At 35.7% G+C, this 24622-nt stretch overlaps 1 protein-coding gene across 1 annotated transcript; it reads left to right on the forward strand.

The window, feature by feature from the left end:
• The first annotated feature begins 863 nt into the window (after positions 1-863).
• LOC128998634 (chorion peroxidase-like) lies at positions 864-24228 on the forward strand. The gene is made up of 13 exons (XM_054424857.1): positions 864-939; positions 2296-2458; positions 11005-11198; positions 12461-12631; positions 13296-13492; positions 14766-14952; positions 16161-16358; positions 17807-17951; positions 19988-20144; positions 21014-21184; positions 22791-22989; positions 23506-23608; positions 24121-24228. The coding sequence occupies exons 2-13, from the start codon at positions 2361-2363 to the stop codon at positions 24191-24193; spliced, it is 1893 nt and encodes a 630-aa protein (XP_054280832.1). The 5' UTR covers positions 864-939; positions 2296-2360; the 3' UTR covers positions 24194-24228.
• Positions 24229-24622: the final 394 nt, after the last annotated feature.

Consider the following 24622-nt stretch of genomic DNA (forward strand, 5'->3'; position numbering starts at 1 on the left):
AAAAAAGGTAATTTTTCAGCCAATTATTGTAAATTTTTCTTAACTTGATGCATTTAGTGCATTTTAAATGCAAAATAAAAGTTTTCTTCACTTTTTCTTAAAATCAGTAAGTTTTAGTAATTTAAGAGATAAAAAATCAAATTTATTTACTGGCACAAAAAGTACAAATAAAATATAGTCTATCTAGAGTTCGATACTAAGTATTTATTTAGTTAAGTGAAATAAACGGTCCTTTTCATACGTGCATACAATCTTAATCAATATACTTCAAGCTTTATTTCACCCTTTATATTGCATTGGATTAAGAAGATCAATTGAACAAACAAGTTTTAAAATTAATTCATGCCCAATGCCTTATTTGTCATTGTGATATTAAGTTAATCATTTATGTTAACTTATTTTGTGTTGATAGCATTTACTTAATGTCATAATGTCATGTTAACATAACTTGAACAATGTTCCCAATCCTTCATTATATTTATGGAATAATGTAGAAAACAATACAGTACATGCGAAAAATCGAATCTATTCATTCTGAGATATTCTTTAGTCATATCTAATGAATTTAAAAAATATAGGAAATGCAATCAATCCAATCCATTTTTTTAGACATTATTTAGTCAATGACAGAACTATTTAATTAATACAATACTTATTGTTTTCTATGAGTTTCTAATTGTTTTCAAGGCTGCAAACACAAGTAAGCTTTTGCATATCAATGTGCTGGTGATAACAAACCAAGGAACAGGAAAATAGTTCCTACACCTTCCCCAATTAGTAAGTACCCAGTTTCTGATAACAAGTAGGCATGTGCCACTTCTCCATGCTCTCTTCCTGCCACTGCTATGAGTCCCTGTCTTCAAACAGTTATTTTTGTGTTATTTTGTGTTTTTATCTCATCATTCAAAGTCCACACCAAAAAGAGGCTAAAACAACCCCGTGAGTATGAAATGTTATATAATCTTAAACATGTAAATGCTAATTTTATATTAGGTTCAAGTATAATGAACTAAATATCAGAATTACACTTATCATAATATTGTATTTATTGTTGATTGATTCTGATTAATAATTAGTGTATTTGCATTGCCATTATTTTTAATCTCAAGTCAAAGAGTATTATAGTTTGATATAGCTTATTGCAAAACATAATTCTGTCAATATAATATTTTTTTGATACAGTAGCTCATATATCCATGATTTGTATACTCTCTTTCAGAGCCTCATAAATTAGTTATGATAATATTTAAATATTTGACATTATATTAAGTTAAAGATAAATTAAATTAGAAAATAAGGCTTCCAGGGTCACTAACACAAACACTACAATCTTGGTCTTTGAGTCCTACCGGGCCGAGCCACAGACAAACACTTACAACTAAAGGCTGTTAAACAGAAAGTCATAATCGAACAGTTAGCCGGAACAGGTATCTGGTGCTACTACGAGCGTAGGGTACAGGAATACAGATTATATCAGCACCTTGTTGTTAGTATTGCATATTCTTCAACAGTGGCTAAAGGGGTGTTCAAGTCACGCTGGGGTTAGTGGTTCTAGGCAGCTGGAGCTGTCGTTGTCCTCCTTGTTAGTCATTCTTCCCAATACATCGGCATTTTCGATCGCTAATTAGTGGTGTCCAAACATCATACTTTCTCGGCCAGAGTATTTATTTAAATTGTTTGAGTGTTTCTTGATTTATAACGCCTCTAAACTTTACTTTTGTAGATTGAGCCAAAACTGTAACTTTGTTAAACTGTCAGGGCATTCTTCGTGATGAGCAGAAAAAAGGTAACGAAACATAACATTAATGACTTAAACCAGCCGATCCTCTAATACCCCTGTAGCAACAAACCTGTAGACTTATCAAATTTCCATTTGCTTGATTGAATTTCTGCTAAAATGTTTCTTTAAACATGTTAGATCTATTCCCTGTTTTGAATAACATTAGGTTTAACAAGTACTTAGGTTAGCTGCTGCAGCGAAAGTAGTGGCAAACACAAAACTCATCGGTGGAAAGAGTTTACTAGCTGACTTATTACTGTCAACTTCATGTCTTGCATATTTTAAATGTATGTAATCAATTATATACCTCATTATTTTATTAAATTAAATATTTGTACTTTTTAAATGTAATTTCCCAGACAAAAACACATGTTTTAGTAAGAGCGTTACTAATGCAGAGTGAATCAGTAAAGACAGCTCGAGTTATCAAATTGGGTTGCTTATGATAAAGCACTTACATAGGGATTTTCAATCGGTAAATCCAACTTCCAAGTCTTAATCCTAAATTCTGACAGGTCAACTAATCAGTGCCACTTGTCCTCGAGTTCGACCAGACACCCCTGAGTTCTTCAACGATGTAATGAATCACGAGGGTGACCCTTTCCGCCTCGCCTCCTTGTACTCAGTCTCACCGGGGCCTCGGACTACCACCACTGCGCAGGAGTTCTTCAGTAACAGGTTCATGTTGTACTTTAGGTGGATAATCAGAAAACATATATACTTTTACATTTTACACCTTTCTTTTTTGAAGAAATTTACCATAAACATTTGATCTATTCTGGCAAACAGGGGTGTCCAGAGGGGGGGGACCGTGGCGCGTTTGCACCACAGGAATTTTTGGGGGGGGGGACTTCTTTGTGGAGATTTTGGGGGCGGGGATTTTTTTTGTTAGCTGTCATAATGAATGTAGAATTTTGTATAATCAGACTGAAAAACTTTTTCTAAGTAGCTCACTATCAACACAATAGACAATAGACAATAGACAAATAATCTTTATTTACACATTCATTAAGAATAGTAGTAGCGTCAATTTACAATTTTTTCTAAATGTTTGGTTGAGGTGTTGTTTAGTCAAAGACCTGTTGACGGTATTCTTCTAAGGAATAGAAAGGTCGATTAATGAGCCATTGATGCAAAGCTGGTTTGAGGTCATCTTCTGACTTGCTTCTTAGATCTGGAGGTAGCCTGTTGTAGATTTTCATTCCTGCGTATGAAGGTTTCTTTTCAAACTGTGCCGTGCGATGTTGTGGAAGGTTGTACTGCATGGTGTTTCTCAGGTTGTGTTGGTGCATTTCGCCACGCCTTGTAGGGTTATTTCTTACTGCAAATAACACAACTTCCTGGATGTAGAGTGCTACAAGGGTAAGTACTTTGAGTGACCTGAATGCTTCCCTGCAGCTGTCGAGTCTGTGGAGTCCTGCAGTTATTCTGACTGCCTTTTTTTTGTTTTCTGAGAACTCTTTGCATGTTAGTGGCAGAGGTTCCACCCCATGCTACAAGTCCATATCTCATATGCGACTCGAAAAGTGCAAAGTATGCTACTTTTGTTGTCATGTCATCTGTTGCATTTTTTATATGTTTAAGAGCATAGATGGTTGAACTTAATTTTTTACATATATTGTCCACATGAGGGGTCCAGGTTAAATTCTTGTCGAGTGTGATGCCCAAAAACTTAGCTTCATCTTCCACTTCTACATCTGGGAGTCGTGGCACTTCTTGAGATTTACGGCCAAAAGCTATTTGAGTTGTTTTAGACGTGTTTACTGCGAGATCATTGTTATAGCAGTATTGGTAGGCCATACTGAGTGACACATAGGATTTTACTTCTAGATTTTCAGCTAGTGGTTCATTAAACACTAAGGTTGTGTCATCAGCATACATAAGAGTAAGGCAGGCGTCTCCTATTTGTTGCGGCAAATCGTTGGTAAAAAGAATAAACAGTACCGGACCCATAACTGAACCTTGGGGAACTCCTCGATTTATTGGTTGAAAATTTGATCTTGTTTTTCTTATTAGGCTGTTATCTCTGTGCCTTAGTTCTACAAACTGACTCCTGTCTGTAAGGTAGCTTTGAAACCATTCTCTTACTATCCCTGATACCCCCAGGGAATCCAGCTTTTTAATGATTAGCTGGTGGTCAAGGCAGTCAAATGCCTTACTGAAATCAAGAAAGATTCCTGTTGTTAGATTTCCTTCATCTAGGCTGTCAATCAGGGACTCAACCATCTGAATTATTGCTGTTGTTGTGGATTTCCCTTTTGTAAATCCATGTTGAAGGTTGTTTAGTAGGTTGTGATTTGTGCAGTGGTCTAAAAGTCTTTTTAAAACAACTTTTTCGTATATTTTGGAGAAGGTGGAAACGAGGGAAATTGGTCTGTAGTTGCTTGCTTCTAATGTGCTACCTTTTTTAAATTTTGGGTATACTTTAGTTATTTTAAGTAGTGAAGGAAAGATGCCTTGTTTTAGGGACTTATTTATCAAATCAGCCAATGGTAGTGCTAGTTCATTGCAGCAATGCTTAAGTATTTTTGACGAGATTTCATCAATTCCAGACGAGTTTTTTGCTTTAAGTTTGTTTATAATCATTTTAACTTCCTTCTCGTCTGTGCTTTGAAAGGAGGAAAACAGTGGACCTGTTTGAGTTACGTCAGGAGTTTGAGCTGTGGTCTTTAGGTGTTTTTGTTTCTCTACTGTTTTTTCTCCTACTTGTGTAAAAAATGTATTCAAATGCTCTGCAACATGGGTCACATTACTTATGAGTTGGCCATCTACTTGAAGGGTTATTTCATTTAGGGATGTTTCCTTTTTGGACCACACTGTGTTTATTGTTTCCCAGATAGCTTTAGATTTATTTTCAGCTTTCATCAACTGGTCAGAGTTAACCTTTTTCCGCATTGTTTTCAAGTACAGGTCATAGTTCTTTTTATTTTCAATAGAAACCCTTCTGTCATCTGGATTTCCCGTCACCTCAAACTTTCTTAGAGCTTTAAGAAATTCGGCTTTAAGTCTCACTGCTTCTGGGTCCATGGAGAATTTTAGTTTATGTTTTCTTTGTATTTTTATCTTCTTTTGGGGGCAGGCTGCATCCATAGCTACTCTCACTATGTTACTAAAAGTTTTAAAAGCTTCTTCGGCATTGTTTATTGAGGTAACACTAAGCCAGTTTTCTTGACTGAGAAGATACTTGAGGTCTTGCAGGTTTTTATTTTTTAGGCAGCGTCCAATTTGGGCAGGATAACTTGAGTTGATGTGTGATTTGAAGTTTACAGTACAGAGTTGAGCAGTATGATCCGAAAGTCCTGCATTGATGATTTCTGGAGTGAGTTGGTTTGTGTCCATATTTGTACATATCCAGTCAATGGAGGTTTGTGTTAGATTTGTTATTCTCGTAGGTGGAAGCTGTAGTCTCTGGATGTTGTGCATAGCAAGAGTTTCATTTAAGATAATGTGTTTCCTGTTTGGGTTACACAAATCAACGTTAATATCTCCCATGATGATAAGAGGGGAATTTTCAATTTTTGTTTCCTCAATTAGTTCTGTAAAGGTGTTTAATGATTCCTCAAGGTCTCCGTTTGGGGGTCTGTAGGTTCCCAGTACAAACAGATTTGAGTTCTTGAATTTTATTTTTATAAGAGCTGCTTCAAATAACAGTTCTTTACAGTACTTGGAAACATCTATGGCTACTGTGCTGCTCTCAAGGCTTTCTTTTACAAGAATGCAAACACCTCCTTTTCTGTGTTCTATTCTACTATAGTGAGCCTTGAGGCAGAATCCAGTAGCTATGACGGTGCTACTTATTGTCTCAGGTTTCAGTCCATGTTCTGTCAGAATTACTATGTTACCAAACAGGTTTGGTTTCTTCTAAAAGGTGCTGTAGTCTATTTATTTTATTTGAGACTTCCTGTGTATTTTGGTGCAGCAGGATGAGTTTGGAGTTTACATCCTGACTCGATTGTCTAAAAAACAGTCAGGTTGCGTTTCTCTTGTCTCTGCTGATTTTTGCAGTTTTCTTAAAGTAAAATCAGGCTGCGTTGGAATAATCTGAGAAGGTGAGGAAAAAACAAAGTTATTATCCTGTAGCGATGCAGCCTCCCTTTTTACTAAATATCCATAATGCTTCTTCATATGTTCTGAATAAAATCCTATATTTTTTACAAAGAAATCATTGTAATCCTCGTCTTTGCTCTTTGGCTTAGCATTTAGGGGTGGAAGTTTATTTTTATTTTTAGTCTCTTTCAGGCTTTCTTGAGCTTTTACTGTTTGTGACACTTGTGACAGTTTTTGTGGCGGGGTTTGGCTGGTTCCCCCTGTTGATACTTGTTCCGTTGAGGTCTCAGATGACAGTTTTTTCGTAGGAGTTTGTCTGACTCTCCCTGTTGTAGTCTCGGTTGGCAGTTTTTTAGTAGGAGTTTGTCTGACTCTCCCTGTTGTAGTCTCGGTTGGCAGTTTTTTAGTAGGAGTTTGTCTGACTCTCCCGGTTGTTGTTTCAATTTGCAGTTTTTTTGTTGGAGTTTGTCTGGCTCTCCACGTTGTGTTTTTGAAGGTTTTGCTGGTTATTTCTCGGCAGTCAGTAGCAAGTTTGTGATTTGTTTGTTCTAGGTATTTAGCATTTTGCAGGGATACGCTGAATATGTTAGTTCTGTTATGATTTCTTTGAGCCCTTTTATTTTTTAATGAACTTGGTGTTGGAATGGAAGGATTTGTATGAGTTGTCGGAGAAATGGTATTAGAAATCTCTTTGTTCATCTGCATTTTCAGGGTGTTAATGACGTGTTCCATTTGATTTTGTTTCATTTTAATTTGAGCAAGTTCAGCTAAGAGGAAAGGACTGTGACCAGCTATACATTGATGGGTCTGGGCTACAGCAGGCTTTGTACTAACCAGATTTTCCTCTTTTTCATCCAGCTTAACTTCATTGTGTTTTTGTGTCAGATCTTTTATGTTCTGTTTAAGTTGTTGAGTTTCTTGTTCATATTTTTTTAATGTGTCTTCTTTTTCCTTGTCCAATTCTTCAAAGGTGTGTTCTAAGTCTCTGCGAAGCATCTTCTCATTGTCGAGCTGTTTTTCAAGATTATTGATGGTTTCCACTAACGAGTTGTTTTTCATTAACAATCTTTCATTTTGGTCTAATAGTGTGTCTATTTTTTCTTCCCAAGCTGCTGCTTCATTTCCATTTTTTATTTTTGTTACTTGAAAAGACAGTTTGGCATTTTCGAGACTCAGCTTGTGAACATCCTCTCTAAGTTTATTGTTTTCTTCAAGGAGAGCATTTCCAACCTCCGCTGCTAGGTTAAGAGAACTTTCCAAATCATTCTCTTCGGTATCAAAATTTTGTACAATGTTTTGAAAATCGTCCATGGTAAGATTTAAATTGTTTAACATAGGTTCGGGCTTGTTAATTGAGGTATGACTTTGAGTGATGCAGCTAAGCAAGGTGTCGTCTGAGGTTTGACTTTCAGAGCAATGCTTATCATCAGTTTTGCTTGATTTCCTTGCAAAAGCGATTTCTGCTTCTTTTAAAGCTGCATTAAAATATATATATACACCAACAACATTCTGCCATTCGTAATTAAGATTGCTTCTAAGAATGGTAAAACGCACCTTATCAGACAATCCTGCTTAATGTACTAGTGTCGACTTTTTTTATTCTGTGTTCGCTGACTTTTACTTGCTACATATGTTTTGGTGGTTCTTTAACTCCACCATCGTCAGTCTTAGGCCTTTAAAAAGATCCACTTCTGGATGTGTCGTACGTTACAAACATTTAACACAAAACACAAAAAACGATTACAGATATGCCTATCAATGCACAAGAGTACATTGGCATGGGCAGGACTGGAAGTGAAGTAAACTGAATCAGTTCAGGTTATGACGGACCGACGTGGTCTCTGGATTGTCGTCTGTTTTGTGCGTTTCCAACAGCTGATATTGGACTATTGTTGTAGTGACTGAGAAGAGGGTTGAAAATAATGGGATTCATAATTAATTGAGTGTTTTCACTCCAAAATTGTGTACTGTCTCTAGTTTTATTTATTTTTATACCGGTATTCCAAACTCTTCCAAAGTATTTAATAAATTTCTTTTCACGCAGTAATGTAGAATTTCGAGACCATCATTTATATCCAGCATAAAAATTGGTTATTATTGTCAATAGTTTTGAATGGAAAACTCAATTATGATTCCCATTATATTTTCAACACTCTCCTCTGTCACTACAATTAGTCCTAACATCTGTTGAAAACGCAGACAACAATCCAGAGACCACGTCCTGTCATAACCTGATTCAGTTTACTTCCAGTCCTGCCCGCAGCAATGTCCTCGCATGAATTGATAGGCCAATCTGTAATCGTTTCGTGTTTTGTGTTAAATGTTTGTAACATATTCTGACGACACCTCCAGAAGTCGATCCTTTTGTAAGTCTGACGATGGTGTATGTTACATATGGAAGTCTAAATATGTTAAAGAACCGCCAAAACATATGTAGCAAGTAAAATACGACACTACCGTACATGGGTGTTGAAAATGTCTGGAACCAACATTATATCTGGTGAGTGGTTAAAGAAAAACAACTGATATTTTGTGTACGGATATACTATGGTTTTACCTATCTTTTGGTGCCTTATGAAATTTTTTACCACTTATAGGGAACGTCCTGTGGAGGATGCAGTAAAAAGTTTAAATGGAAGCATATGGTAAATGATACATCATTTTAAAGGCAATTTTTTTCTGAGTAAGGAACCACAAGTTTCATCTCAAAAGGACCACCCTAGCAAAAATGGCGACTGTTTGAAATTTAAAAACATTGCTATTTAAATGGTCCGTACTGTATTTGTTTCCTTTAAATGCTATTACAAGCCAGTTACGAAGTACAGTAGTTTATAACGTGGTGAACTGAAAAGTGACTAAAAAAACATTTAATAAATTGTTTCTGTTGTTTTACTAAACTTATTTTTAACATAAATACCAATTAAGCTTTCAATTATTTTCAAAAACTTCAAACAGTCGCCATTTTTGCTAGGGTGGTCCTTTTAAGATGAAACTTGTGGCTCCTTACTCAGAAAAAATTACCTTTAAAATGATGTATCATTTACCATAGGCTTCCATTAAAACCTTTTACTGCATCCTCCACAGGACATTCCCTATGAGTGGGTTTTTAAATTTCAAACAGTCGCCATTTTTGCTAGGGTGGTCCTTTTGAGATGAAACTTGCGGCTCCTTACTCAGAAAAAATTGGCCTTTAAAATGATGTATCATTTACCATAGGCTTCCATTAAAACTTTTTACTGCATCCTCCACAGGACGTTCCCTATAAGTGGTAAAAAATTTCATACGGCACCAAAAGATAGGCAAAACCATAGTATATCCGTACACAAAATATCAGTCGTTTTTCTTTAACCACTCACCAGATATAATGTTGGTTCCAGACATTTTCAACACCCTGTATATTATTAAGGATTGTCTGACAAGATGCGTTTCTACCACTATTAGTCATAAATCCTGGGGCTATCAAAATGAATTATAAGATTACTTCGTCACAAAAACCTTTTGTGCTAGTGGCAATTAAGGTATTTTGTGTATTTTGCCCGGCGATTTTTGTAGAAGGCAGCCTGGGAGTGGCGAGCAACAAGTCTGCCCTATTTCGTGACTCTCTGCCTAGAATTTTGAAACCAGATACTTTTTGTCAAAATGCTCTTAAAGCTGTTTGAATTCTTAAGCCCTGTAAAAATTAACGCCAACTAATATATTGTACAGTTACAATACTGTGTTGGAGTAGAGTAATTCACCGAGTATATGGAGCACATGTTGGCTGACAATACAGTTTCTGAATTGTAAATTGAAAAACTTCTAATTTGTCCGTTAGTTAGATATAATGATGTATTGTTAAATGACGTTTCCTATTAAACATTTAATATTGATTATCAGCAGGTTTGTTTTTCTTTACCTCAAGTTTACTAAATACTTGAAATGCTCGTTTTATGAGGTAAAGGGGAAATTGCCAGATACATTGGCAGGTGGAGGGTGGATTTAAATAGACGGCAGCATAAATTGGGGGGACTACTCCTTTGGCTTGGGGGGGGGGGTTGCGCCTCTGGGTTTGGGGGGGATTGGCACCTCGCCTGCTGGCAAAGATCATTTCCAGTGGGTTTAAAATAATACATGTAATGAATATGAGCCAAAACATAGAAGGATGGGGAGTGGGAGTGTAGCTGGTAGGCCTACTTGACATTTTTACTGTTTTGCTTATTAATTAAAATATTATTTTTTTGTAAATATAACTATAGGTATAGTTAGACATGCACATAAAATGTGCAGCAAATTTCACTTCTCAGTTAATTTTGCCCTTGCATTAACTGTTTGAACATTTGCATGCTTTGTACCTTCTCATAATTAATAGCCCTTATCTAAAAGAATTGTAATTGAATGTTAAAATGTACCTTGATATAACTATTTTGTCTAAGTACTCTACCACTATACCTAAAGTTCATCTATATCTAAGGTATTGGGTCATACACTTTAATTATATGAAGATACATTTCAAATGTTCATAAATATCAAAGGTCTATCACAACTGATGTGAATACAGATTTTTTATGTCCGTGTTTATGCCTATGTTAATCTGGTGGAGGGGGGGGGGTTGGCAATTTTTTCCTAACCAGAGGTGGTAACCCTAGCCCCTAGCTATAAGGGTCAAAGTTTACAAAAAATGCCATTTGTTGCTATTTGATCAATATGTTCAATCAAGCTGATACCAAACCACAGTATTAGATGCAATATTCTAAACTACATAGGGAACTGGGGAAACCAACACATACTTCCTAGTATATTCAAACTACTACTTTCCGATAGAAAACAAATATATTTTCCAGGATCGATTGTATTTTCTTCATGCTGCAGTTTACAACTGTGGGAGTAATATCTTTTGTCCTAGGACGCTAGGCACTAGCCAGGATCTTTTTTCATATTACTTCAGGCTATACCTAGGGGTTGCGGCATAATCACTTAGATAAAATATATTGGTGATTTGGCGGGATTAGAACCTGGGACCTCAGGGTCCAAAGTCCTGCGCTCTACCACTAGGCCAGCTTGCTTCCCATTACAATAATTTAGCAATACCCCTTAGCATATTAAACATTTCTTACAATAGAATATTCTCATAAAAAATCGACAAAGAATGTGGCTATAGATTTATAATGATAAATCATTATGATTATCAATGTTTACAGAAAAGCCAATGGAAAACAACAATTTCTTTCTCAAATACAACAGGACGTTGGTGACGCCTGCATCAGAGTCACTCCATGTAACAAGAATGCAAAGTTCCGCACTATAGATGGGTCGTGTAACAACCTGGCCTTCCCTCAGTGGGGATTGTCTGGTGCCACTCTTGTCAGGATATTCCCTGCATTTTATAGTGATGGTAAGACAAATGCCCATCCACAGACTTAGTTCTTACAAAATTTTGCCTTACTACTGGTATACAGTATACAGCAAAAATGGATAACGAATTTCCAAAAACATAAAATAGGCCTAAATTCAATTAATTAAAATATATTTGTGAGGAAAGTCTATAATTATCCAATAATCAGAGTATTTTTGTTTGTTTGTTTTATTTTATACTATAAAATACTTTTATAGTATAAAATAATCTTTTACCATATTTTATGTAATAAGTACTGTGTTACTCATTTAAAATATGCACACACATATAAATTGCCTATTTTCTTATATCCACCCAGTTTTACTGGCTTGATATAGATAAAGGGCATCTGGGGAAATCAATTATCTTATTTCATCCAGAGATTTGGGAAGAATCCCTCCTTTGGAAAATTGTTTAGAGACTGTGCCTACCAAAATATTATATTCAAATTCAACATATTCTTTTATTATATTTTAAATGTTGTACCTGAAAGAAAATTAATTGTGAATTTTGAATAAAATCAAGAGTACAAGATTCATATGCTTTATTTTAAGCCGAGCCAACACACCCTCAGGGTGCATATTTAATGCTAAGATAAGAGAAGGATGTGTGTCGAATGAATGAGATGATAGATTTTTTGCTAACGTCATCTGTTTATTTTTCAAATAATCCATCATTGTTTAAAAGCCCAATGATCTAGGATAGCTGGGTCCATTTAGGAACCATCAAAAAGCTAGTCAGTGTTTTTTACAAACTTTTTATGTATTCCACTTAAAAATGCTGTTACGAAAACACAGGGCCTTTACCCGGCTTTTACAAATGGGCCCGGGCCCAGGGGCGCAAGAGGTTTTAGATTTGTTGGGGGCGCAAGAAAGATAAAAATTCGCCCACAATTTAGGTGGAGAGGAACGCATTATCTCTTAGGTCCATAGTGCATCACTCACATGCAAACCGCAGGTCTGTGAAAACATCGACTGATGTTTCACTCTATTCTGTTTTTCTAACATCTGAAGTATGTTTGTTTGTTGACAGAGAAGCATAGTCTACGCACAAGTGGGATTGTGTCTTTGCCTAGTACTCTAACATCTGAAGTATGTTTGTTTGTTGACAGGGAAGCATAGTTTACGCACAAGTGGGATTGTGTCTTTGCCTAGTACTCTAACATCTGAAGTATGTTTGTTTGTTGACAGAGAAGCATAGTTTACGCACAAGTGGGAGTGTGTCTTTGCCTAGTACTCTGAAGTATGTTTGTTTGTTGACAGGGAAGCATAGTTTACGCACTAGTGGGAGTGTGTCTTTGCCTAGTACTCGCTCTTTGTTGTCAAATGTGTTGTCCTCATCGTCAGTGCCAGACCCAATAGCCACCTACGCAGTCATGACTTGGGGTCAATTAGTCTCTCATGACACAGCCAGGGTCCTAGATCAACAACCAGGTAAACCCAGGCCAAGCCATAAATGAAGTTCTAATGATAGGGTTGAACAGGAGTTTAATGAATCCACTGATGCTATAAACCACAATGGAATTTTGTGAATCCACATGTGAAAGTCTACTAATGAAGATGAACAAAGGTTTCTCTGGGCAGATTCTATGGCATGCTGTATCCAGTTTTAGAGCCATCAGGAAAATTGACCTGCTAGTAGTAAAATTACAAATCTGATGATCGTTTCTAAAGTATACGATCAACCTATGTACAAATTGGTAATCCTTAGTTTGTGTCTTAAACATTGAGAGAACTATAGCAAAGGATGATCTCTATTTAATTAAATCTCCGATTCCCTTTATTAATTTATTCTCTTTTTCATTATCACCTGTATTTATGTTTACTACTTAATTTTATAGCACTCTCTAGACCCAAATTGTTTTAAATCCATGTAATGTCAGAGTTGTTAGAGGTTTCAAAGTAATCTATATCAATGAAACATTGTAAATAATCTTGACATCAGTAAGTTTTAAAAGAGCTAGATGGAGTAGGGACAGGGTGCTCTCAAAGCAGCTATGCAGCAAGTTTTTGTAAACTTATGACAAAATCTGAAAATCATCGTTGCGACTAATTTATCAACTAATTTGGAGTAATACTTAGTTTTACATTGTTACAGATTTCAATGTTGCCCAATGCCTATGCTGCAGCAGTGATCATAAGCCTTTGCCTTCAGTCATCATGCCTGAGAACTGCATCCCAATATCTGTCACTGCCAATGACCGCTTCTACTCCAGATTCAAAGTGTCCTGCCTCAACTTCATGAGGTCCATGATAACTGATGATAAGAACTGCATAATTACCCCATCCCAGTTCGTTAGTATGAATTACTCTACTGTTTGATTATCATCTAATTTATCTACATGTTGTACACTAAATCTGTATGCAAAATAAAGTAACAACGATGATATTTTTCTTAGTAAATAACTCTTTAGTTTTAAAGTTTTGACTAGTGGAATATTACTATACAATAGAGCAGAGCTGACCTCAGGCATGTGTGATGGTTGTGGCCACACAAAGCCCGGGTACAAAATAAAAAAAAAATGAAAAGTCCGTAAATTTTACTTCAATTGTTATGAAAGAAGAAACAGGCGGGGAGATTAAATAATAATATTATCTACATTGATAATTTTATTAGTTTTCTATTATTGTTGGGATACTATTTTTTTGTTAGTAAGGGGTCCCACTACGAATGTTAGCACTGGACCCCGCACCACCTAAGGCCATAGAGTATTTATTATCTTATCTAAACCAAGCACAGCAAGATTGTATTGGCAGAAAGGTCGGATAACAAAGAAAACTATGAAAATGTTTGAAACTATATATAACATTGGAATATTTCAAAATACAAAAGTTCTTTTAGAGAATGGTATGCATATGAAAGGTTGATGGACTGTGTGGTGTTTTAATTCCATGGGTTATCCAGCAAGTGGAAAAAGGTAAAGTACAGACAAGTGCAGGTACCTTCCTATAGCTTGACGCAAGTCTTCTGAGTATGGCTGGGAGCAGTGTACGGGGTTGTCTCAACGTGCCCTCAACAGTGCAGGTACCTTCCTATAGCTTGACACACGTCTTCTGAGTATCGCTGGGAGCAGTGTACGGGGTTGTCTCAACGTGCCCTCAACAGTGCAGGTATCTTCCTATAGCTTGACGCAAGTCTTCTGAGTATCGCTGGGAGCAGTGTACGGGGTTGTCTCAATGTGCCCTCAACAGTGCAGGTACCTTCCTATAGCTTGACACACGTCTTCTGAGTATGGCTGGGAGCGGTGTACGGTGATGTCTCAACGTGCCCTCAACAGTGCAGATACCTTCCTATAGCTTGACACAAGTCTTCTGAGTATAGCTAGGAGCGGTGCACGTGGTTGTCTCGACGTACCCTCAACAGTGCACATACTATATGGGAATAGCACACAACCTTAAGTACTCAATCGTCGACAGGTAGGGTTGAATAGTGGAGAATTTGCTGTTCTTAAGAGCTTATTGAAACAAAAAACAATATAACTAAATACTAACCAATTACAGCTATCTATTTATAAGTTATTGAAATTGTTAAACACACATCTTATTATTAGTTTTAAAACTTGATTAGATTTCAGATGTGACCCACTACGTGGATGCTTCCTTCTTGTATGGTTCTACTGACAGGGTGGCCAGTAGGCTGCGTACATTCAGTGGAGGCTTGCTTCGTTCCCAGATAGTCAATGGGGCAGAGTATTTGCCTGAGTTGGCACAGCGGGGCCGTAACTGCCCCCACAGCTCAGTGTGTTATGATACAGGCAAGTCAAATTTACCACATACAGTGTTTATGTTGGATTAGATATTTAGTACGCCAACATATACCAGGGTGTGTATTTTAAGGTGAAGGTGAATGAAGAATGAGTCATGAATAAATTAGATAACAGTTTTGCTTGTTTCTCGCTAAAATCAGCTGGTTCTTCAGCCAGCAGGACTGTTTTGTCAAATGCCCAATGATCAAGAACAGCTGAGTTCTGTTTCAAACCATCAAAAACCTTCGGACTTTTCTCAGGCTGGTGAACACCATATCAGCTCAGCTCGCTATTATGTTACCTTAGGGCATTATGTAATTTTTAGTTCAAAACTGTACTGATTTTTAATTTTATCGTATTCAGTCATTCAGTTTATTTTTGTTTTTCCCCTTTATTATACAATGTGTCCTGTAAGTAAACAGCCCAACTTTGAGAAATGGTTCTATGGGTCAAAATAAAGAGAAAATCATGAAGGAGACTTTTACCAAAAACGATTCGTTAACCAGATATCCTCCATTTTGTATTTTTTTAATAAATGTTTTTACCTTTATATTGTTCTTACCAATCTTTATTAAACTTCCTATGTAGTATGTTGAGGTACGTTGAGGTAAAAGAGATCCATGTTGGAAAACAAATTAACTTGGTCTAATTCAACTTGACTTCTTCAATGGCAGCCATTTTAATTTCGTTAAATTAAATTTCATAGAAATGGCTAACTTTATGAAAAAATGTTGAACACTTTTATTTAGCATTTAAAATTTGCCCAAAGTTAAAAAATATTGAATAAATACAGCCAAAATATTACGATTTGTAGTTATAAATAAGGCAAAATGAGGTGCAATCTAATTAGCTTAACCGTGTTCTAACTCATGCCTTTTTTTAGAACAGATACAATTTTTAAAAGTAATATTAACTCATTTCCGGAGCATATAAGTAAATTAGCAGTTTAATGAATTTAACATTTACAGGTAATAATTATGATTATGATCTCACTCCATTTTATAATTATTATAAAAATGTATTCTCACACTCAAGTAGCTCTATTACCATATTCAATTACTGTACCTTGCTTGATGAATGGGTATGCTATGTAAATTCTGTTACCATATCCCATCATTTAAATTTTTTCTAAAGATATCATTTATAACTGTCCACCGTACTCTACAATAAGTAAGTCTGAATGACTGAATATGTCCTAATAAGTGATGATTTTACAGGTGATGATAGGGTTAACCAGAACCCACAGTTGGCTGTGGTACAAGTGATGTTTTGTCGGCTACACAACCACATCGCGAGACAGCTTCAGTCGCTCAATCCTCATTGGTCCGACGAGACTCTATACCAGGAGGCTCGCAAGATAGTGTCTGCCATAACACAGAGAATCACTTACACTGAGTACCTTCCGATGATCATAAGTTAGCATCTTAACAAATCATGTTATTTATCATTTTATTATAACCTTTAACTACTTACAGAGGTAGTGAGCCTATTCCCATTACATGGCTGTTGACAGTTTTGGATTTGTAATGGACATCGTTGAATTGAGACATTGATAGACTGTGTATTGTAAATTAATGTGCAGATGATGGCAAAAAGGGGATTGATTTTTATATTATTGTAGGAGTAGAAGGTCTAAATAGAATGAGAGTAGGGTATGGGCTAATATGGCAGTAGTGCACTAAAAAGTCTTAAAACATAAGCAAGTAAGAGGAGGCCAATCCAGATATCAATATAGCCTCTACACAAATCAGCAGCCTCAAACATTTCATTTAATTTTAAATTAATGAAACTGTTACATTTGCTTCTGAACATAATAAACCAAAATTATAAAAAAAAATAAATTTTTAACTTTAAGTGATTGATGTGAATAAATTTGACGAAAGAGTCTGTCAATCACTAATGGATAATCAGTAGAGTAGTTTTATAACTCAACTAGGTCTATGGATTAATCACTAATCAGAATTTGATACTCAAAGAATGTGATGTCTTATTTGGATACTTTTTACTGACATCCATTTTTTAATTTTTTTAGTTGGCATTCTTGTTTTCTTGTTTTTGTTGTTTTTTTTTGTTTTGTTGTCATTTCTGGAATTCCAATGGTCAATTAATGGCAGCTGGGCTTAGAGGAACATTAAATTAATTATTGTGTTATAAACAATATCTTTTCATGATATAACATACTTTTCATGAAAGTTTACAGTATCAATTTAATTAAACATCACTTTAATGTCTTTAGGCAGTGAAAAATCACCTACCTTTTGTAAGTATTACATACTACAAAAACATTTTGACAAACCCATTACATACATTGATTAGCACACATGTTTGATTAGCACATGATTAGTACATCCATATTAAAACACAATCCAAAGTCTTGGGTGGCCTCTGGATTGCCAAGATATACTATAAAATACCTGTATTACTCATAATCCAATTGGTTTCTGTAGCAACTAGTTTCGGCTCAATGTGATGCCAACATCAGGCGTTACAAGGACAGGATCACTTTTTCTAAAGGTCTTCATATTTCACGAACATTTAAAAATCAACACAAGAACATAGTCTTGGACGTAAACTCCAGCAGTTCATGATGTAAAAACTCAATATACGTGTATTGTGTGTTTGTTTTTAAATGTTTGTAAAATATGATGACCTTCGGAAGAAGCGATCCCGTCCTTGTAAAGTTTGATGATGGCTTCACAGTGAACTGAAAGTAGTGGCCACAGCAAATAATTGGATTACCAGTAACATAGTTTCTTTATTTTCTGAAATGTCTAAAATAAATATATAAACAGTTAGTCACACCACACAAATTGTATGTATTTACTCCTGCTGACATACTGATGTATGTAGTAATGATTGGCAGGCCCCACTGAGATGAAGAGCCAGAAACTATCAGGCCCTGGCTTAGTGCTGGACCAGTATGACAAGTTTCTCAATCCCGGAACTCTAGTAAGTTTCACCTCGGCTGCCTTCCGCGCCTTCCACACCATGATACCTCCAGACGTACAGTGAGTAACTCCATGGTGGAATCAACTTCATTTATCTTTTTCAATTGAAACAAACTTGATAATTATGCTACCTGCTTTTGCTGTTGAGTGTAAATACCGTATTTATAATTATGATTTTTTGTATAGTTGTACTATAGAGGGTGAATAAGCAGACCACCCGTACACATACTTTTACGTTTTAACCTAGGAGGGCGAAATAAAATTATTGCTCCCTAAATCACATACAAAGAATCCATTTAAAATACTTAGAACATCCAAGCTCAGGGTGTTCCAGAAATGAAGGTAACGGGTTTGAATCTTGAAATTTCCTTACGTCAACCTACATCACATTGTATATTTGTAGAAAGGTCTTGCTTAGAGCAAAATTTTGGTGCAAACAGAACTCAATTATCTCTATATTAGTTTCAAAATTGTGTCATTTTTGTGAATGTTTCACATACCCTACTGACGTAATACCCTGTATTTTCAAAACCACTTAACAAATTTCCGTTCTGATTGAAAATTCGTAACCTGGTAAACACACCTTTTTAGCCCTGTAAATCAAAAGAATCAAATGGGAACATATGTAAAGTAACATATAATTTTAAGCGAGTTGTTAAGATGAACAACTTTCCAATCTATACCTATTGTCTATTTCTTTTAGTATTTAAGTGATCCAAAGTGATTTAAGTGAAACCAAAAACTACATTTTCCCATATATAATGTCTCATTGGTGGAGTCATTGCGAACGGTGCTATTAGTGTTCTATTGTGTGAGCTGTTCACACCAGTGCCGGATTTATCACTAGGCCGATTAGGCCGCAAGCAAAAGGAGGCCGCAGAGGATAGAGAAAAAGGTTTTTTTTTAGATAAATAAAATAATTTATTTTAAACCACCAGTTTGCCGCGATCACAGGTGACCATAATGATGTCTCCACGGACCAAGAGAGATGTTCACGATTTAGCCAAGGCCGCTAGAGACGGTGATGTGTCCTCATGATCGCAGCCTGCAGGAGACGTTAGAATTCGCTGACGTCGTGAGTTGTCAATGAATGATGTCCCCGTGATTGCGGCTTGCGGGAGACGTTCAAAAATTAGCCACTGTCACAGTGTCGATGATGATGTCCCCGTGATTGCAGCCCGCGGCAGATGTTCATGATTTCCCAGCGGCCGCGAGTGTTGATGATAATGATTGCGCCCCACGGGAGATGTTAATGATTTCGCCGCGGCTGGGAGTGTCAATGAGAACGTCCCAGCGATGGCTTCCCGAGGGGGATGTTTACGATTTCGGCACGGCCGCGGGTGACAATGATGATGTCCTCATGATCGCAAACCACGGGAGATGTTTTTAACACGACTTTTCCGCGATCGCAGTCGATGATGATGTCCCGGTGATTATGGCCCGCGGGAGATTTTCACGATTTTACTGCGGTAGCGGGTGGCAATGATGATGTCCTCATGATCGCAGACCACAGGTGATGTTTTTAACACGACTTTGCCGCGATCGCAAGGAATTTTCACCACAGGGGGAGGGCCGCTCAAGTAATTTGGCCTAGGGCCGCAAGTACCCTAAATCCGGCACTAGTTCACACTACACCTTTTATAGACTATAGTGTTTTGTGATTGGTTATTATTCGCATGTTGTATCATGACTTGACTGCTATACAGTATACAGTGCATATTTTTTACTGCTGCCCTCTGTAGTGTATTCCAACTTAGGTTGGGCGTTTGTGTATTGTTAGTTGTAATGTGTTAGTTAAGTTTTTTCACCTGAGGACGGGATCAGATTCCAGATCCCGAAACGTTGTGTATTGATTTTTACCATTGTGATGGAAAATGTCCGCAATAAACCTTTGAACAGCATTAACTCACCATCACCAACAATGAACTTCAAATAAAGAATTCATATTTTATATGGGAAAATGTAGTTTTTGGTTTATTACTCAAATATATAGAATATATTGATTACGTGTTTATTGTACATAAGAGCTTTCACTGTTACAGGAAATCTTTTATTATGACATTTAAACTAACCTAGAAATTGTTATCACTCCATAGATTATTTGATGAGCGACGGAAGCGCATTAAAACGTTTCGTCTAAGTGATGTGTTTTTCAAGCCAGATTTAATTCAGGAGGATAATGCATTTGAAAATTTCGTTAGGGGCCTTATGTTTCAACCAGCTCAAAAGATGAATCAAGGATTTACTAAAGAGGTAATTATGTTTATTCCAAATCTTTGAGATATTATAAATACTCTTTAAGAAACTATATGTGTTGAAACAAACACATTAACCAAGACATTGCTTGGAAAACGATTTTTAAAAATCCTTGCGTTTTTACGTTAATTAAATACTTTGTAATCAATCAGTGCTTCATATCTGAGGTTGCAGTATTACAAGTTTTAAAAATAATTTAAAGTAGTAAAAAAACTTATTTAAATGATAAAAAGAGTTTAAAAAAAGCTTATCAGATTTACATATTACATTGATTCTGAAATATGGTGTAATACAGTTAAATATGTTGTATATAATGGAATTGTTGCTAATATTTCCCTCACAAATGTAGATAAATCCCTCAATTCGCCTTCTGTAGCTGCATATTTATTTCATCAATTCTATCGGAATTGACTATTGGTGTTCATTATCAGGCACATTTTAAGTTCAATTAATGTTGTGTATATTTTCACTAAAAAAATAATGGTCTTTTGTACTGAATTAAAACTTTTTTTAATAGAATTGGAATGTATACATAGAGACATTTTGACACATTATGAGACCACATCCATGTTTTGACATCCACATTGAGATCCACATCCAGGGATTGCCAGAAGGAGTAAATTTGAGAAGCGCTAGAGCTGTAAATGTAGTCAGTTGTTACACACCTTTTATCATTGATAATCAGCATTTCAGTTTGCTTCAGAATCTATAAACATCTTATTTAGTCCATCTGTAGGTAGCAAAATTAGAAAAAATAAATCAGTACAAGGTTGAAATTAGATACTGATGGCCCAAACCTTACTAAAAAATAAAAACAAAGGAATTTCGTTTTTTGGAATTATTTTTTTATATGACTTATGTCGTAGGTCACGGAGCTGCTGTTTAAGACTAAGGAAGGGGTGGGAGTGGACTTAGTAGCATCTGATGTTATGAGAGGTCGAGATCACGGACTTCCCCCTTACAACATGGCTAGACTCGCCTGCGGTCTTTCTACATTCACTAGCTTCCGAGATCTACGGCAACATATGTCTTCAAAGGTAAATCTTCCCAAGTTGTAGAACCTATTTGGCCGTGGGGTATGCAGCATTTTCCGTGGGCGCCCGCATGAATTTTCTTTTGTAAGGCAAACTAAGATCTTATACCAGGAGGAAAAAGGCCCTTCCCCACAAACAAGTTAATGCAAAGCTCTTGATGAAAAATAATTTGTTGGATGTCCATAGATGGTATCATCTTTAAAAGAACGTTTAAAACACACTTGTGTTGCTAAAATCTGTTTAAACTTAAACATTGTGCATTGTGAAAGTTAAATTTAGTTTCTAAAGAGGGGCATGGTCCCCACGAGCCCCGCCCCTGCCACCAATGGTCCCCAGAGGACTTATTAACACTGGATACAAGTCGCCATGATATTTTCCCAAATAGACATTTTCCTCAGGATTGCCCAAGATTTTTCGCTAATGCAGGTAAAGCTTTGGTCTTCAACTTTCCTCTTTTTTAATGTGGGATGGACAGAAAATGTATTACTATCACCAGTTACGATAGGGGACTTACTTGGCTTATACAGGGTGTCACAAAAAAGTGTGATGGGCTATACAGGACCTAATTCTACATGCAAAAATAAGTCAAAAATGAAGAATAATTTTTTTTTGATTTCGGCTTAGTTTAGCCGTAATCCGCCATTTTGTTTTTTGGGGAAAATATTTATTATTTCAAAATCCCTTTGAGATATTTTTACGAAACTTGGCAAAATTGTTTACACTATAGTAAGTAACATTTATAAAAAAAATTATTACTTTAGCTTTCCAAATTTCAAAATGGCGGCCGTTTGAGTTTTTTAATGCCAAATTTCATGAAAACCGGTACCTAAATGAAAATGTTGTAAGACACAAAAGTTTTAGTATTTATTATGACAAATCCAACAAAACAAAAATGAATAAAATCGGTTCATAAATAAAGAAGCTGTGTTTATTTTAGTAATTTAGACTGAAATTACTTAATACGTTACATAAATTATTACATTACATTTAATACATTTTAATATTTATAATTTCAGTCTAAAGTACTAAAATAAACACAGCTTCTTTATTTATGAACCGATTTTATTCATTTTTGTTTTGTTGGATTTGTCATAATAAATACTAAAACTTTTGTGTCTTACAAAATTTTGATTTAGGTACCGGTTTTCATGAAATTTGGCATTAAAAAATTCAAACGGCCGCCATTTTGAAATTTGGAAAGCTAAAATAATAATTTTTTTATAAATGTTACTTACTATAGTGTAAACAATTTTGCCAAGTTTCGTAAAAATATCTCAAAGGGATTTTGAAATAATAAATACTTTCCCCAAAAACAAAATGGCGGATTACGGCTAAACTATGCCGAAATCCAAAAAATTTTATTCTTCATTTTTGACTTATTTTTGCATGTAGAATTAGGTCCTGTATAGCCCATCACACTTTTTTGTGACACCCTGTATTTAAATCCAAATATGATCAAAGGATGAGTACAGAATGAAGTGATGCCTTGTGTAGCTTTGTAGCATTGTTGTGTGTACCTAAGATCAGCTGTTTTTTTAGTGCAGGATCTTTACTATATGAACATTTTACAATGCACTTCTAACTTAAGTGACCACTATTCTGTGTGCAGGCAGCCAAGTTTCTCAGACGTATATACATAACAGTAGATGATATAGACCTGTATGTGGGAGCTATACTGGAGAATGTGGTGCCTGGAGCTATTGTCGGTCCCTTACTACAATGCATCATCAGTGAACAGTTCCGGCGGTGGAAGGACGGCGATCGCTTCTTCTACACCTTCCAAAATAATCCAGGTGCCTTCACATCTGGTAAGTATTTTAAATGTTGAGGTTTTCTTTTAGCTTCAAAGTATAAACTGAATAGGAATTAATTGTTATTAATTATTATGTTATATAGTATCATGAGAAACTGTTCAGATACATCCTAGGTAAAATCAATACAAATTTTAACTACTAATTAGTAGTTAAAATTAATAAAGGACGACTATTGCTCTCCAAACAGTACAAGTTATCAATAATTCATTTTTGTGCAAGGTCAAACATTTGTCATGAATACCAAATTGTAATAAAAACTCAATGACTCACTTTTAGTAGTTATTCATATCTGATTGGTTAGTTACTTCTATATTAACGAAACTGAAAACAAAGCAAACCCCCTTAAGATGTATGTACTCAGCAAACTAAAGAGCATATTAATATGCTCCAATTTCATAAGTAAATAAAAGCTTATTTAATCAGTTGCTTAGCCCTAGAGCATTCGATAAATTATTAGAGCTAGAACAAGTACTGTAAGTCAATCTTATATTTTTGAATTTTTCTCATCAGCTCAACTGGTTGAGGTTGAAAAGATGAGTCTGTCAAAGGTGGCGTGTCTTGTAACGGATGTTCTGTCAATGCAACCAGAAGCCTTCAAGCAACCAAATTCTAGGTATGTACAGCAAGTATAATACCTATAACCTAGCAATACCTATAATACCTATAATACCTAGCAAGTATACCTATAAAAATTATATTAAAACATTATGTTATTGGAAAGGATTATATAATTTAAATACCTGCTATACCACTGGCTATGCAACGGGAACTGGAACCAAAACAGAATAATGTGGTTCTTCTATTGGATTTTCTATATGAAATAGTTTGAAAAGACAAACTTTAAACTTATTTAAAAGTATAAACCTACTAACTTTTAAATTCCTACTTATATTTGCAGCCAATAGATCCAAGTCATGGGACACTATCTATATCGCTGGTCAAATTGAGATAAGCTTCATAAATCAGAAATAATATGTGGGCTACATTTAATGTTCTAAATACTTTTTTAATAAAGAGGTTGAGACATATCTTTCATTTGCTTGTCTAGGTGTATAGGATACTCTTTATTACAATTCCACTGTTTTTATGATTGTATTTGTGTTGTCATCATATTCTTTGTTACAGATCAAACAAGATTACTTTGTGTGGGGATCTAGAGCAGATGGATTTTAGTCCATGGATTGACTCAAATAGATAATATATTAAATATGTTACATAATATTTTTTTAATCTACAATGCATCAACGTTTTCTCCTCTCCTAAGAAACCTTTTTTTGGCATTTGATTTGAGTCAATCTACTGCTTAATGAGCATGGAAGTCAGCAAAATGGTACAGGAGGCAGGGCTCCACTTGAAAAACTAAATGGACAAATTAACTAAGCTTAAATAAGTTTAAGTTTTGGGGTGGAACACATTAAAATAATATTTATTTTCACACTGGATCCCGGCGCTTTTGGTTGAAGAAAAGGGAGAGTGGTGAAGTTTTATAGGTAACTAAAGGAGATGAGGATTATATTTGTCTGATGTTCAGATGTCATAGTGCAGTGTCACATTCCCTGTTGTTCGGAATACATTTATCTTGTCTAACCAAAAAGTGCAAACAAAAAGTATACCCCTACAGCACAGC

This window comes from Macrosteles quadrilineatus, unplaced genomic scaffold (assembly GCF_028750875.1).
Source record: "Macrosteles quadrilineatus isolate MER2022 unplaced genomic scaffold, UCM_ALF_1.0 Scaffold_7__1_contigs__length_78375512, whole genome shotgun sequence".
Classification (NCBI taxonomy): Eukaryota; Metazoa; Arthropoda; class Insecta; order Hemiptera; family Cicadellidae; genus Macrosteles; species Macrosteles quadrilineatus.

Excerpts from the sequence above, each read along its gene's own strand:
- LOC128998634 (XM_054424857.1), top strand. The coding sequence starts at position 2,361 with ATGAATCACGAGGGTGACCCTTTCCGCCTCGCCTCCTTGTACTCAGTC. Across the intron at positions 2,459-11,004 it reads CAGGAGTTCTTCAGTAACAG|AAAAGCCAATGGAAAACAAC; the intron begins GTTCATGTTGTA and ends CAATGTTTACAG. Across the intron at positions 22,990-23,505 it reads TCCAGGTGCCTTCACATCTG|CTCAACTGGTTGAGGTTGAA; the intron begins GTAAGTATTTTA and ends TTTTCTCATCAG.